At 42.4% G+C, this 17,142-nt stretch overlaps 1 protein-coding gene across 2 annotated transcripts in view; it reads left to right on the plus strand.

The window, feature by feature from the left end:
• LOC112232894 (rho-associated protein kinase 2-like) overlaps nt 1-17,142 on the plus strand; it is a 52,386-nt gene that overhangs the window by 11,788 nt on the left and 23,456 nt on the right. For both annotated transcript variants that reach the window (XM_024415404.2, XM_024415405.2), the window contains exons 2-4: nt 14,103-14,184; nt 14,257-14,357; nt 14,489-14,626. In XM_024415404.2, the coding sequence (XP_024271172.1) occupies nt 14,103-14,184; nt 14,257-14,357; nt 14,489-14,626 (321 nt within the window). The remainder of the gene's footprint in view (nt 1-14,102; nt 14,185-14,256; nt 14,358-14,488; nt 14,627-17,142) is intronic.

Below are 17,142 nucleotides of genomic sequence, written 5' to 3' on the forward strand. Positions count from 1 at the left end.
TGGGTCAAAGTACAGAGAGATCTTGACGAAAACCTACTCCAGAGTGCTCAGGACCTCCGACTGGGGAAAAGGTTTAGATTAAACAGGACAACAACCCTAGGCACACAGTGAAGACAAAACAGGAGTGGCTTCGGGGACAAGGCTCAATGTCCTTGAGTGGCCTAGCCAGAGCCTGGACTTGAACCTGATCGAACATCTCTGGAGAGACCTGAAAATAGCTGTGCAGCGACACTCCCCATCCAACCTGACAGAGCTTGAGCGGATCTGCAGAGAAGAATGGGAGAAACTCCCCAAATACAGGTGTGCCAAGGTTGTAGCGTCATACTCAAGAAGACTAAAGGCTGTAATCGCTGCTTAAGGTGCTTCAACAAAGCTCTGAACACACAATTGAATCCATTTTAGAATAAGGCTGTAACGTAACAATATGGAAAAAGTGAAGGTCTGAATACTTTCCGAATGCACTGTATACTGTTAATAACATCCCAGAACACGCCCTTTTTAATTTCAGTAGTGCTCAGTTTAGGCACATTAGACACACTGTATCATCAAAGCTTGAAGCAAAACATCAATGATGGCAGTATTTTCCCCCAGGCCCCAGCCCCACTGATCCCATTTAGTTGGCAGAGCACCATTGCTGACTGGGTACTTTTTTTCAGTCTCCAGCGTCAGGCAGAAGTTATACTGACTCAAACAGCCCCTCTGGGATAGCAGCATTAAAGAGATGGCATTTCTCTAGGTAGGCCTAACTACTTGATTCAGTTGCATGAGCAGCCTTTTTGCTGTCCTCAAGGAAATGACCTCATTGAATAAATAGTTGGAGCTATATATGGGGCTGAAAGTCCCTCTGAATTGCTGCTCTTTCCCCTTTCACTTTTCTCTTAATTTAACTGCTTCCCTTCTCTCTCTCTCTCACCGGTTCAAACGGAGTATTTGATTTTCAAAGTTAGATCAACACCAGTGACTTAGATCTAACTGCAGAGTTTCATTCTTCTCAATGTTTATTTCATTTGTGTGTTGCTGGAGATATGGGCAATTCCACTGTAACCGAGCGATGTTGACTGTTTTTAACCTTTTAAAATGTATATCAAACCCCCAAAAACTATTGCAAGTTTAACAAAACTCTATGCACAATGACTACTTTGAACAATTTCCACTGAGCATTTTAAAACACTTGCTTGAAGTGCAGTTAGTTTGGTAGCAATGACGGCACAAACAGCACAAACTTTGCATCTGCACTGTTCAAGTAAATGTGTTTTTGTAATATGTTCAGTGGAAATTGTTAAGTAGTCCTTGTGCATAGAGTTGTATGGTTTTTGTTTAACTTAGAATCATTGAATTTTGGTTTGACATACATTTTAAAATGAAAGATCTTAGTCTCAGCATCACTATGTTTGCATGGAATTGCCCACATGCACCTACACAACTGTTACTTAACCCTTTGGACATGATCGCATCCACAATAGACATGGAACTTTAAAAAAAAAAATGTTTTACCTTTATTTAACTAAGCAAGTCAGTTAAGAACAAATTCTTATTTTCAATGATGGCCTAGTGGGTTAACTGTCTGTTCAGGGGCAGAACGACAGATTTGTACCTTGTCAGCTCGGGGGTTTGAACTTGCAACCTTCTGATTACTAGTCCAATGCTCTAACCACTAGGCTACCCTGCCGCTCACAAGTCTCAAATGTGATAGCCGGACTCGGCACCTAGCTTAAAGTTTCAACTTCCACTGTGAGTGAGAACATTCAAATTATGGAATTCTATAAATGATTAGTCTTCTCAGTCTCTGTGTCGCTTGCGGAGTCTTGCGAGAGAATATTGGTGTATTGGTTACTCTAGTCCAGCGCTTGCAACCCTGTTCCTGGAGAGCTATGGTCCTGTTGGCTTTCATGCCAACCCTAATCTAGCGCACCTGAATTTAATAATTAGCTGATTGATGAGCTGAATCACATTACAAATCTGGTTGGAGTGACCCTACAGGATGGTAGCTCTCTAGGAACAGGCATGGAGAGCCCTGCTCTAGTCTATTAAGCTTCTCTCTGGTGCTGTGAGTCTGATTGGCACTTTAAATGTCCGTTGGAGGTTTCATCTAGTTCTTGTCAAATCATGCTGATGCCCCAGAAAGTCCATATACTGTTTCTATGTATTCACTAACACTGCTAGTGCCACTACCTCTGTGTTTAGTATTAGTTGCCTGCTTGTTTTGATTATGTCTGTGGGTTCATTTGAATGGAACCACACACCCGTGAGAATGGCGGTGTTGATTTCTGGGTCTGTACTCTGTATGGTGTGAGCTTGGCATAGGCTGGGATAGGCGGTGCCATCTGGAGGAAGTATTATCTTCAATGAGCTTTGTTTGGGTATTGAGGAATAAATTGGTGTGTATGTTTAGTAGCAGACTGCCATTCTCCCTTCTGATGTTGTGCCATGTTATTGGTAGTGAGAGATTCCGTATGAAATCAGGACAAAAAGACCATGATTTGGGTGATTTTCACAATGTAATCCATAGATTGGTGCTTAGGACGAGAGATTGTTGACATGTATTTGACATTTGTATCTAAAAGCAGAGTAGAGAAATAATTGACCAAAGTTGGCATATTTATTGCATTTTAGCCTTACACAGGCATCCATTTGTAGGTGCTACAAGACAACAATTGGTGTCATGTGAAACTTTATAGGCTGACCACAGAGAAATTGCCATTGACAAACACATTTTCACAATTTCAATAAATCATAGCATGTTATTTGGCTTATTCAGTAGTTCTAACATTAATCACATAAGAAGTATAATTTATATTCCTAAAACAAGTTTTTTAAATTATACTGTTGCTGCTTCCTGTTATGGATTTTTTTTAAATAGCCCAGTCTCAAAACACCAGTTTTAAATGTTCAAATTCATAATCAATCTGCTGAAATTGGTTGTAATATTTTGAAGACCAAAAAATACTCCCTTCACATCAGAGGCTGGTGGGAGGAGCTATAGCAGGATAGGTCATTGTTATTGCTGAAATGGAATTCATGGAATGGTATCAAGCATTAAGGAAACTACACGTTTGACTCCATTCCAGCCACTACAATGAGCCCATCCTACCTCCAGCCTCCTCTGCTACACATACATGTGTCACACGCGTGTTTAGATTACTTATATTTTCCTAAATTAGTAGCTACCTTTTTTAAACGGCACACACACCAACATTTACCAATCGGCCACTCTAAACTGGAATTGATTAGCTTGTTCTACTGTTTTCAATAGCGTGCACAAATGAATCACTCACATCGATATTGTATAGAAATCAATGGAACTGGGACAATAACCGCGGGAACATGTACAGTTTGTGCTCTTCTAAAAGACTAACCACATCGACGTTGAATATACTGTACCTATCGATAGATGAGAACCTGTAGTGCCACAATGTTTATGGTAGATGGCCAATACAAAAAAGTTAATGCAACACTTTGACTGGATCATTTGAATAATCACCTCACAGATATAGTTCTACATAGTGACTCGTTGGCTTTCATTTTGAGTGATAGCTTGACTGGCAAATCTGTGTATTTGTTTGTGGCCAGTGACTTTTCTGAAGACCCCGCCCAGATTTTGTCCTTTCCATTTGAGATTGAAAATGCTATGGACAGGCACATATGATAAAATCAACGGTGCCAAACCAAAGCTATTTATCTGTTTTAAAGCAATCGATTTCGTATCATCTTGATGACTACAAACTTTTATTTTAAGGTGAAAAGGATTTGTAATTCCACTTAATTTGTGGTGAAAATACAAGCTCGTGTACGGTAGTAACACAAACTGTCCACATTAGGGAAATTAGTGCAATACACAATTATTTACGGAGTAGCTGCTGTTCGAACCCGACCTGCCATGGCTATTGATACTGAGATTTATGCGGATTTGTGTATATTTAAGCAAGCATGTCAAACAAAGCAAGACACATATAGTCAAAACAGCGATGAATTATGATTGTAAACATTGGCTAGTTCTTTTTTCAACTACTCTTATTACGATATGGCAGCATAACTATGAAGATTATCATCACAAATAGTAGGCAGTCTAAAGCAGTACTTGACAAACAACGTTAGGAATAATGGCGCGCGCTGTATGGCAGCAACTATAAAGGTTTGCCTACATCACACACAACGTTAATTGTTTTTGCTCCAATGCAATGTGAAGGGACTACGTCCTGCTTGTGCAAATGCAATATCCATTACAACAGACAAGGTTTTATAGCCTTCAATAAATATTTTTTGGATTGTTTGTTTAGATCGCCACAGGGTTTTTTATTTGAGCTGTTAAAGAAATATGAGGCAGACAGAGGCTGCATCATCATGATGCAGAAGAGGGTGAATAAAGAGAACCCTAAAGGGAACGTGTGTGTGTGTGTGTGTGTGTGTGTGTGTGTGTGTGTGTGTGTGTGTGTGTGTGTGTGTGTGTGTAAAATAACATGTGCAGAACGTGATCCGGTTCCTTAGCTTTGAGAACGCGTTTTCTGGAGGGGCGGGGAGGGGTTTGACCATGAGCAACAACTCAGTATTTGCAGCCACGGCCAATAATTTAATATGGAAAAATAAGTCATGTCAATTTAGGGTAATAATATACGTTGCTCACTCACAAGCTAATGCAACAATTACACCTATTTCTCACTCATTTAACCATTTTAGAGTTTTAAAATGCTCTCAAACACAATTTAACTGAACGCTCTAGATGAGCCACCGTCATGTCTGTGCAGCAGTCTGAACATTCGATGTCCCTAATGGTAGGCGATGGTACCAATCACAGCCAGCATTTTACTTGTATCATTCCACATCCTGCAAATTACCAGCAGGGGGTGACCATTTTGAAACCATTTTCACATTCACTCCGTTGGTAATGCTTACAAATTGGATCATAAGTCCTAAAGTAGCGGAGATCCCACTCTGGACCTTTCATATGCCTGTAGAGCGTCTTCTGTTCAATATATTAAACATTTTGCCATATCCAAAATCTGTGTGTTTCCAATATTCATAAATGTATTTACTTTTACTCTAGGCTTAAAAATCATTATCAATAGGGGATCATTTCACTAGGATTCTTCATCTGGTCAATCTATGTCATGGAAAGAGCAGGTGTTCATGTTTTGTACACCGAGTGTACAGTATGTCAACAATCCTTTCGCCAAAGGACCATTCTATCTATGGATTCAATTTAGTGAAAATCCCCACAATCATGGTATTTGTTTTGTCCTGGTTTCGTAAGGAGTCACTCTAGTGCTAACGAGGACTTGACTGATTTGATCATTAGGATGTTTCTGTGGATAGGAGACATTGTTTGAATTGATCTGTTCAAGTTTGTACTTTGTCCAAGATGAATGGTAGGTGTTATCCAGGGCAGACAAACACCGTGAAGCTGTTGCAAAGCGCAGAAGTTAGAGGCCTTTACCCCAGCAGATTGCTAAAATGTAGTTAAACTTCTGTACTTGCCTATAAGTAGTGTAAAATAAATAATTGCATTTGTTTCCACATTCATTTATCTTTTGACTCTCCTTTCTCTCGTTCTCCCTATGTCCTGTCCCCCTCTCTTCCTCTCGCTCCTCCTGTCTTCAGTCGTGGGGGAAATCCAGTGTTACATGGACTTGCTGCTCTGCTCTGACTCCTCAGAGGCTGAATTTCTGTTAAATTTGTCTCTAAGTGTGACCGCTCGCTAGCTGCATTGGCTGCTTTGTACCAGTGGGGAGAAACACTCCATATATGGTGGTGTGATGGTGGCCAGGGCCAAGTTTAGCAAAACAGGCATGCACACCTCCTCTCTTGAGACAGCCTCTCATTCTCCTCCCCTATTCCTTCTCCTCCATTCTCCGTTAGCCGCGGAAATCCCAGCTCCTGTGCAGAATGCAGTTCTAACATTGTGAGAACGTTGTTAGCTAGTTTACACTGCTGGTCATGCAAATGTAGTGCAGTGTATGCTGTAATAGTTGGTCAAGGGGCTAAGCCTTACGACTGAAGATAGTTAGTCTTAATGTATTTTTTGCCTTTTTTGGTGTAGCCTTTATAGGGGGCATGAGCACGGCTTGTGGCATCTGAGGGAGAAGAAGGGAAAACATATTGCGATTAAAAGCACGGATTCTTGTGGGGGAGAAGAGTCAGACTTTATTTTTAGGCATGAAGACATGTCAGGGATGGGAGGAAAAAGGACTTTGGCGAAGCGTTCCGCCTACTCGTGTACCATTCTATTAATCTGCCTTTAGCATCACAACTTCACGACCACTTCCTGGGAAAAGAAAGCTTCCCGTATAAACACACAAACGCTGTGTATGCACACGCTGAGCATTTCTCCTTTGCCAAGATTAACCATCCACCTGACAGGTGTGACATATCAAGAAGCTGATTAAACATCATTTACACAGGTGCACCTTGTGCTGGGAACAATAAAAGGCCACTCTAAAATGTGCAGTTTTGTTACACAACAGAATGCCACAGATGTCTCAAGTTGAGGGGCAGTGCAATTGGCCTGCCAACTGCAGGAATGTCAACCAGAGCTGTTGCCAGAAAATGGAATGTTCCTTTCTCTACCATAAGCGTCATTTTGGATAATTTGGCAGGACTTTTACCCGGCCTCACAGTCACAGACCACGTCTAACCACACCAGCCCAGGACCTCCACATCCAGCTTCTTTACCTGCGGGATTGTCTGAGACCAGACAGCTGACAACTGTGGGTTTGCACAACTGAAGAATTTCTGCACAAATGGTCGGAAACTGTCTCAGGGAGGCTCATTGGCGTGCTCGTCGTCCTCGCCAGGGTGTTGATCTGACTGCAGTTCGTCGTTGTAACCAACTTCAGTGGGCAAATGCACACCTTCGATGGCCACTGGTATGCTGGAGAAGTGTGCTCTTCACGGCTGAATCGCGGTTTCGACTGTACGGGGGGGGATATGGCAGACAGCGATCTGTATGGCAGTATATCGTCATGTGGGCGAACGGTTTGCTGACGTCAACATTGTCAACATAGTGCCCCATGGTTGAGGTGAGGTTAAGGTATGGGCAGGCATAAGCTACGGACAACTAACACAATTGCATTTTATCGATGGCAATTTGAATTCGGAGATACCGTGACGAGATCCTGAGGCCCATTGTCATGCCATTCATCCGACGCCATCACCATGTTTCTGCATGATAATGTGCGTCTCCATGTCGCAAGGATCTGTACACAATTCCTGGAAGCTGAAAATGTCCCAGTTCTTCCATGGCCTGCATACTCACCAGATATGTCACCCATTGAGGAAGTTTAGAATGCTTTGGATCAACGTAGCCGACAGGGTGTTCCAGTTCCCGCCAATATCCAGCAAATTCGCACAGCCATTGAAGAGGAGTGGGACAACATGCCACAGTCAACAGCCTGATCAACTCTAAGCAAAGGAGGATGTTGCGCTGCATGAGGCAAATGGTGGTCACACCAGACACTGACTGGTTTTCTGATCCACGCCCCTACTTTAAAAAAATAAAAATTATATATATATTTTTTTTACGGTATCGGTGACCAACCGATGCATATCTGTTTCCAGTCATGTGAAATCCATAGATTAGGGCCCAAATGAATTTATTTCAATTAACTGATTTCCTTACATGAACTGTAACTCATTAATATCTTTGAAATTGTTGCGTTTTTATATTTTAGTTCAGTGTACATAATATACGTGATGAATAATAAGTCAACAATGTATCTGTTTAATTTCTCTGACGTCCAACATAAGTTTTAAATAACAAAACATATCAGGCATGACATCCATCAGCAGTTAGACAAAATACAGACGTGGTGCTCATCTGTTTCCCTCCGTGGGTCACAGTATGAGGCCTTGCTATTTGAGACTATGGCTCTGACTGTTCCAGTACTCCAGAGTTATGTGCTCAGCCTGGCATACCCCTCACTCCGCCTAGGCTCTGGCTCTGCTTCTCCCAACAACTATTTTTAAACATCTGGAATTTGACCAAACATTTGCTTTCTACTCAAGCCTTTTAAAGTCCAGAGGCTGTTTTCTGTTCCACATGCCTGGAGATGGGATCGGACAGGATGGTTTGGGAGATTGAGATGGAATGGTCCCTGTCAGATCTATTGCTTTAACTAACAAGAAGTGGTTATAATTAACATCCCCGACGAAGAAAAGGTTTCAAATGAAACGGATCATATTAATAAACTGCATCACCCCATGTCTTAGGTGTGTTCGCGTAGTTCAGTGGTTCTCAAACCTTTTCTAGTCCCGCACCCCTTCAAACATTCAACCTTCAGCTGAATACCCCCTCTAGCACCAGGGTCAGCACACTCAATTTTTTTTAAGCCTGACACACACTACACAATGCATTTATTAAACATAAGAATGAGTGAGTTTGTCACAACCCTATCTCGTGGGATGTGACAAAAGAGCTCTTATAGGACCAGGGCACAAATAATATAATAATCATTTTGCGCATGGCCATCTTGCATATAAAACCATATTTGTTCATCAAAATGGTGGTTATTCACCATAGGTTAATGAGATGGGTGTACTTGAAAGGATGCACATAACTGCAATGTTGTATTGGAGAGAGTCGGTCTTATATTATTTTTCACAGACAGTCTGTGCCTGTATTGCAAAGGGCAGTGGCTTCTGGTTTTAAATTAAATTTTCACAGAAACGCTTGTTGATATTTTGATGAGGGTCTCTTGTTCAGATATTGGTAAGTGGACTGGAGGCAGGGCATGAAAGGGATAACGAATCCAGTTTGTGTCGTCTGTTTCGGGAAAGTACCCACATAATTGCGCACCCAGCTAACTCAGGTGATTCGCTACATCACATTATACATTGTCTGTAAGCTTGAGTTCATTTGCACACAAAAAATCATACAATGATGGAAAGACCTGTGTGTTGTCTTTGTTAATGCAGACAGAGGAGCTCCAACTTAGCCTCAATTTTGTCCTGCACATCGAATATAAACTCAACAAAAAAATAAACGTCCCTTTTTCATGACCGTCTTTAAAGGATAACTTCACAGATCTTCATTGTAAAGGGTTTAAACACTGTTTCCCATGCTTGTTCAATGAATCGTAAACAATTCATGAACATGCACCTGTGGAACGGTCGTTAAGACACTTAACAGCTGACAGACGGTAGACAATTAAGGTCACAGTTATGACAACTTAGGACACTAACTCTGAAAAACACCACAAGGAAGATGCCCAGGGTCACTGCTCATCTGCATGAACGTGCCTTAGGCATGCTGCAAGGAGGCATGAGGACTGCAGATGTGGCCAGGGCAATAAATTGCCATGTCCGTGCTGTGAGACGCCTAAGACAGCGCTACAGGGAGACAGGACGGAGAGCTGATCATCCTTGCGGTGGCAGACCACATGTAACAACACCTGCACAGGAACATCACACCTGCGGGACAGGTACAGGATGGCAACAACAACTGCCTGAGTTACACCAGGAACGCACAATCCCTCCATCAGTGCTCAGACTGTCCGCAATGGGCTGAGAGAGGCAGGACTAAGGGCTTGTAGGGCTGTTGTCTGGTGAGACTGCGATATATCACCGGCAACCACGTCGCCTATGGGCACAAACCCACCGTCGCTCGACCAGAAAGGACTGGCAAAAAGTGCTCTTCACTGACGAGTTGTCGTTTTGTCTCACCATGGGTGATGGTCGGATTCGCGTTTATCGTCGAAGGAATGAGCGCTACACCGAGGCCTGTACTCTGGAGTGGGATCGATGTGGAGAGTCCGTCATGGTCTGGGGCGGTGTATCACAGCATCATTGGACTGAGCTTGTTATTGCACGCAATCTCAATGCTGTGCGTTACAGGGAAGACATCCTTCTCCCTCATGTGGTATCCTTCCTGCAGGCTCATCCTGACATGACCTTCCAGCATGACAATGCCACCAGCCATACTGCTCATTCTGTGCGTGATTTCCTGCAAGACAGGAATGTCAGTGTTCTGCAATGGCCAGCGAAGAGCCCGGATCTCAATCCCATTGAGCACGTCTGGGACCTGTTGGATTGGAGGGTGAGGGCTAGGGCCATTCCCCCCCCTTGTTACCCCACTCTTCCACCATCTCAAAGCAAGAACTGGCAAATCTGGTGCAGTCCATGAGGCGGAGATGCACTGCAGTACTTAGTATCTGGTGTGGCCACCAGCTGCATTGACTGTTACTTTTGATTTTGACCCCCCTTTGTTCAGGGACACATTATTCCATTTGTTAGTCATGTGTCTGTGGAACTTGTTCAGTTTGTCTCAGTTTTTGAATCTCGTTATGTTCATACAAATATTTACACATGTTAAGTTTGCTGAAAATAAACGCAGTTGCTGTTTCTTTTTTTGCTGAGTTTAGTTGCGTGGAGTCCCTGTAATCCTAGACTCCAATCATTCAGGTGAGAAAAATCATCACCCAGATAGGCCAGTTGTGTGAAACTCAATCATGCAAGCGGTCAGACAAGTCAAAATTGGGGTCAGTAAAGAACTTTAAGCTCGTCTCTCAATAAAAAAAAAAGTGTCAATACTTTGCCCCTTGATAACCAGCGCACCTGTGTATGTTGTAAAAGTGTTACATGGTCGCTGCCATATCTTTGCGTAATGCAGAAAATACACGAGAGTTCAGGGGCCTTGATTTAACAAAGTTAACCATTTTCACTGTAGTGTCCAATACGTCTTTCAAGTTGTCAGGTATTCCCTTGGCAGCAAGAGCCTCTCTGTGGATGCTGCAGTGTACTCAAGTGGTGTCAGGAGAAACTGCTTGCACGCACGTTACCACTCCACTATGTCTCCCTGTCATAGCTTTTGCACCATCAGTACAGATACTAGCACATCTTGACCCCATTTGATGTCACAAAGCTATCCAGTACTTAAATCCTCTCCTGTTGTCCTGGTTTCCAGTGGTTTGCAGAAAAGGATGTCTTCCTTAATTGATCCCCCAATAAATGTAACAGACATGTGGCGGGCCTGGCACAGCTCCTGGTATGTCTGTTGACTCATCCAGCTGTAACGCATAGAATTCACCGGCTTGTATGCGAAGCAGTAATTGTTTCAAAACATCTCCTGGCATGTCACTGATGCGTCTTGAAACTGTTGTTTGATGAAGGCATTGTCTGTGTAGTTTTTTGGGGGGCCTTTTCCCACAGCATTGTCCCAGCCATATCTGCGGCAGCAGGAAGAATTAAGTCCTCCACATAGTATGGAGCTTGTCTGTCGTAGCCACTCGGTAGCTCACCATATAAGATGCTTCTAGACCCTTCTTATTAATGGTATCTGTTGCTTTTATACATATCTTACTACTCGAAAGTTGTCTTAATTCTCACTCAAACTGTGGTTGATTTTTCAAATTGGCATGTTTTGTTTCTAAATGTCTGCAGAAGAGTGACAGTTTCATAGAATGGTGAGTACTTTTGCACATAACAAACTGTGGCTGAGGAAAGGCACTACTCCCAATATAAGTGAACCCGGAAATCAATGTAGTTCTCATCATATTTACGCCTCTTCGATGGTTCAACGTCCCTGTCTGTTCGGTGCTTTCCTGGGTAAGGGGGCAGTAGCTCTTTGGCTGCATCAGATTCACAACTGTTAGTGTCCTTGCTAGCTGGGATAGCAACAAATGTAGAATTAATGATGCTAGCATTGGATGTGCTCGTGGAAGCAGAACAACTTGTCGTTGACAGGTGCAGGTGTAGTACTGCTGGTAGTAGCAATACTACCAGTTGAGCTGGTATGTGTCTCTATGGACACGGGCCTAACTTTCTTTTAAGCATTTATCAATATTCGTGCAAACGGAATGAGCAGCAGCTACGCTTGGCTAAATACAGACCGTTAGTGGAATTCCCACGAGAGAGTAATGGTTAATGTAATTGGATGTTAATTATTTGATTAGGCTACCTGTATTTGACATTGTTGTTATTTCGCTGAACACAATATAGTTTAATTTTATTTTTGGCAGTCAAACGAGGCTACTCCCGCAAGGGAAAAAAACATTTCGCAAATGTATAGCCCCATTTTGAAAATGTGAATCACATTTTTATTTGGCGTACCCCCGACGGCATTGTTTGGGAATAGGCCATGTAGCTGAATGAAAATGTTTCTTTGTTCTTAATTTTTTTCTCCCCTTCAATGTTTTATTTTTGTGTTGCCAAACAGGAAAGTCCCAAGGAAATCAACCAACAACAAAATGAAAACTTGGAAATACAGTAGGCTATTGCTGACTGGTGTGCAGCTGCTACCAACAAACCTGTTTTTATTCTTTTCATCCTTTTCTCTCAGCTCCTCCTTCCAATGTTCAAGTTTGGCATGCGCATTGTATTCTTCTACAAGCTGGTGTGCATACATTTTGTTAGATGATAGGATTGATAAATGTGTTTTAGTAGATATTGACTTGTCGCTTGTCACCAACTTTGTTCTCACTGCGTCACCCACTGAATCATGTTTCTAAGACGTTGCCATGCAACCCAATACGTTGGCAGGTTTGCAGTGTGCTCCCAAGCAGCAGTGTTTTTTCACTGTAGTTCAGATATGGTTCAGACCGATAAAGAACTGATAAGATAGCAGCAGTGAGTCAGTCAGTGTCCCTGCCTTAGCATCACTGTCTGAAGAGTTCATACCTGTTCATAATAACATTAACCTATTCCTGAGAGTTAATCTATTTGTGTCTCTATAGTTTAATACACTATCTCTAGGAGTTATGAAGAAATGCAGATTGTTACTTGCGTATATAAAGTACTAGATGTTTACGTTAGGGTCCTATTTTTGTTTCTACCCTGTTTTTAATGTTTGGGTCATGGCTCTTTTTTTCTTTTCTTTTTTTATGCTCTGTAAGGTTTCAGTCCTCTCAGCCCCCAATAACCTCTGGACTCACACACAGACACTGAACACACACTAGTCTGAAAGAAGGGTTCTGAACCTCCCCAGGTGTTGCCCACAAACACGCATGGAATGGACATTCACACTCAAAGTATTTCCAGTTTTTGCAATGGGGGAGGGGCATGGATGGCTCTTGTCCAATGCATTTCCAGTTATGTATGATTGACATGTTGAGTGAGCAGTCAGCTTTGCACCTGAGAAGTAGGTCGCTTTTTTCCCCCCCAGAAAGGATGATACTTAGTGTTTACAGTCCTGTTTTAACTGGTATTTCATAGGAAATGTGGTAATAATGGAATCTTATGTTGATGTCTATGAAGTAAATGCAGCTCTTCCTGGTACCTGTAGACTACTTCATAGGCATGCAGGTGCTTTGTGTAATTGCACCTTTACATTTTTCAATGAAGTGATTGGTCATTACCACAACCGGCCATTTTACCGTGATGTTTCTAAATGCCAACTAATATAACTTCTACAGTCCACTATTTAAAAAGTGTAGCCTAACTACTTTTTTTCCCTCATGGCTCATAGCCGGGCTACGTAGAGTTGTCTCTCTAAAGCGGAAATGAATTGCACACTGAGGGACTGTCTTCATGACACAATGACATTATCTTCAGAGTACTGGGCGGGGTGGACCATGTCCTGAATTGCTGTGCTCTAAGGGAGATTGTGTGTGGGTGTGAGCATGTCTGCATGTGCTTTTTCTCCTTAAATAGTAGTTCTGTGTGAGGTACGTCCTTTATTAGGAAGTGGAGTAGAGATGATGAAACCGCTGGCAGCAAGCTGTACAGTGTACACTGACTTCTGCAGAGTAGAGGGGGAAGAACAGACACACAGGATCAGAGAGGTTATAGTAAGGTTTGTTGTAATGTTATTCTTGGAACAAACTACAAACCTCAACAGAGGTTGACACAGATCTGTTGGTGTCAGAGAATGACCGTTGACAAATCCATTGCCCTGCATTCTGTGTTTTAAGCCTGTTATGAGTTGTGTCAATTTCACTTCACCAAATCAAAGTTCTGGAATTCATTATTTGATCATATTATATGCCCAATTCCTGAATGACATTTACTGAAACGGACAAACATGTTATCCAATGTGGCACTTAAATGTCCCAATTGTTTTGGGTACAAAGTCTAATTGCACCCTAAAAATAACGCTGTCACTTTATATTTGCTTGATCGCATGTTTTATGTTGGTTTCTCTTTTCCAATGAGTTCGTTTTCTTTCTATCTTACAGGATTCTATCAATGCCTTCGTTCTAGATCTGGACTACCCTGCCCTACGGAAAAACAAAAACATAGAAACCTTTTTAAACAGATGTAAGTATACATTTGATAATATGTCATGTGAATGTGTGTAATGGATGACTGAATCCTCTCTCCTCCACGCAGATGAGAAGGTGATGGGGCACATACGGGACTTTCAGATGAGGTCTGAGGACTTTGACAGGGTGAAAGTGATCGGCAGAGGGGCGTTTGGTGAGGTTCAGCTGGTGAGATTTTTGTATTTCATAGAGATGTTAAGGACCTGCGTATTCACTACGCCACTTAGTTTTGACTCTACCCCTATGTCTTTGTCTTCCCGTCTCTCTTTCTGACACTTTAATTCCTTTGTTTTCCCCAGGTTCGACACAAAGCCTCTCAGAAAGTGTATGCCATGAAGTTGCTGAGCAAGTTTGAGATGATCAAACGATCTGACTCTGCCTTCTTCTGGGAGGAGAGGGATATTATGGCCTTCGCCAACAGTCCCTGGGTTGTACAAGTAAGGCATGACTAGGGCTGTTACGGTGACCATATTACCGCCGCACTGGCAGTCACGAGTCATGAAAGCAGTCAAATTCCACGTGACTGTTTAGTCATGATAATTAGGCTTCTCCAAGCTCCGATGCTGCTGATGGTCATTAGTAGCCTACCAAGCTTGCTAAAAGCCTGTTATTCAGCACTATTGTCTCTCTAATCACTCTAACATCAATGCAAATCTAATCAAACATTTCTATAGGGTATGCAATTTTGTGAGAAGACAGAGTGATGACCTCTATTAAAAAGAGGAGGATCCCATCAGCTTTCTATAGGCTAGGCCTACTAGATTTATCAACTTTGCTAATATTAAGCACATTGCTTCTCTATACAACAGGAGTACAGCCTACCTGGCTGGCATGAAAATGAGCCACAGGAAAAGCGACCCCCATTCGATATTTAAGTACATAGATCGATAGGGATGGGTACCGAAACCCAGTATTAAACGGGGCCCGGGGCTAAATTATGAAAGACTGTAGTATGGTTAAGATCCAATGTTATCGGTTCTGCTTTCGGTACTGGAGAAATTAAGAAAATACATTTCCTATTTATTATTGCTACATAAATGTTATCTTGCACATTTTATCTCACCAACCGTTTCTAATTTGCAGTAAGATTAAGACATTAATCTGATGCATTTTCGCTATTCCCAATCCAGAAGAGATCTCGCTGACACTACAGCACACACAGCCCCCTGCTCTTAATTAGTGACCATGGCTGAGAGAACTAAACGTTCAACAGTGTGGTTACACTTCACCAGATTCGATGCTTGTTGCCACAAGTGCAACAAGACTTTTGCTCGTGCTTCCTCCCTTACAAGCAATCTGTCCAAACATCTATGGAAAGTGCATCATGTACAGGCAGAGAAACAGTTTGACTGCCCAGCTTGTAGTTCATCTCTCGTTGCCTGATCTACATTAGGTATGTATGCTAGCAGCCTAGAGCCCACACACAGAGTTAACTCAATTATGCAAACATGGGTTCCTGATCAAAAGTAACCATTAGCCAGCTGATTATTTAGCTATTTTTGCGTTCAGAAATTCAATCACCCATTTAAAGATTTTGCTACTTTTTTGTTAGTTGCAGCTACAATGAACCAACCCACTCCCCCCTCCAATACCGCTGGTCCAAGCCAAAAGCCCAAAGCCCCTTCACGCCGGCAGCCAGTGGGAGGATGACTGAGGAAAGGGTGACCAAGTTCATAGTGAAAGGCCGACACCCCTTTGCAACAGTGGAGTCCAAGGGCTTTAAGTAACAGTCTGTCAGTATATATTGAGTTGTATTCATTTTTGGGGATATAGTAGTATATCCACAATACACAACACAACAATTCAATAATGATAATTCAACACATTAAAATATTTTTCTTTACTGTAGGGAGATGAGCAAGGCACTCAACCCCAAATACAGATGAAGTCGAAGTTGAATTCATTCTCGTTTTTCAACCACTCCACAAATTTCTTGTTAACAAACTATAGTTTTGGCAAGTCGGTTAGGACATCTACTTTGTGCATGCCACATGTAATTTTTCCAACAATTGTTTACAGACAGATTATTTCACTTATAATTCACTGCATCACAATTCCAGTGGGTCAGAAGTTTGCATACGCTAAGTTGACTGTGCCTTTAAACAGCTTGGAAAATTCCAGAAATTATGTCATGGCTTAAGAAGCTTCTGATAGGCTAATTGACATCATTTGAGTCAATTGGAGGTGTACCTGTGTATGTATTTCAAGGCCTACCTTCAAACTCAGTGCCTCTTTGCTTGACATCATGGGAAAATCAAAAGAAATCAGCCAAGACCTCAGAAAAAAAAATTGTAAACCTCAACAAGTCTGGTTCATCTACACCTGCAATTTCCAAACGCCTGAAGGTACCACATACATCTGTACAAGACTGCTTCGATCACGTGGATTAGGATATGTTCCGCATTGCGTCCAACAACAACATTGACGAATACGCTGATTCGGTGAGCAAGTTCCTTAGAAAGTGCATTGATGATGTCGTTCCCATAGCAACGATTAAAACATTCGCAAACCAGAAACTGTGGATTGATGGCAGCATTCGTGTGAAACAAAGCGCGAACCACTGCTTTTAACTAGCGAAAGGTGACCGGAAACATGACTGAATACAAACAGTGTAGCTATTCCCTCCGCAAGGCAATCAAACAAGCTAAGCGTCAGTATAGAGACAAAGTAGAGTCGCAATTCAACGGCTCAGACACGAGGTATGTGGCAGGGTCTACAGTCAATCACGGATTACAAAAAGAAAACCAGCCCCGTCACGGACCAGGATGTCTTGCTCCCAGGCAGACAAAATAACTTTTTTGCCCGCTTTGAGGACAGTACAGTGACACTGACACGGCCCGCAACCAAAACCTGCGGACTCTCCTTCACTGCAGCCGTCGTGAGGAAAACATTTAAACGTGTTAACCCTCGCAAGGCTGCAGGCCCAGACGGCACCCTGGGTCTCGACCCCGCC

This window comes from Oncorhynchus tshawytscha, linkage group LG08 (genome assembly GCF_018296145.1).
Source record: "Oncorhynchus tshawytscha isolate Ot180627B linkage group LG08, Otsh_v2.0, whole genome shotgun sequence".
NCBI classification, from domain to species: Eukaryota; Metazoa; Chordata; class Actinopteri; order Salmoniformes; family Salmonidae; genus Oncorhynchus; species Oncorhynchus tshawytscha.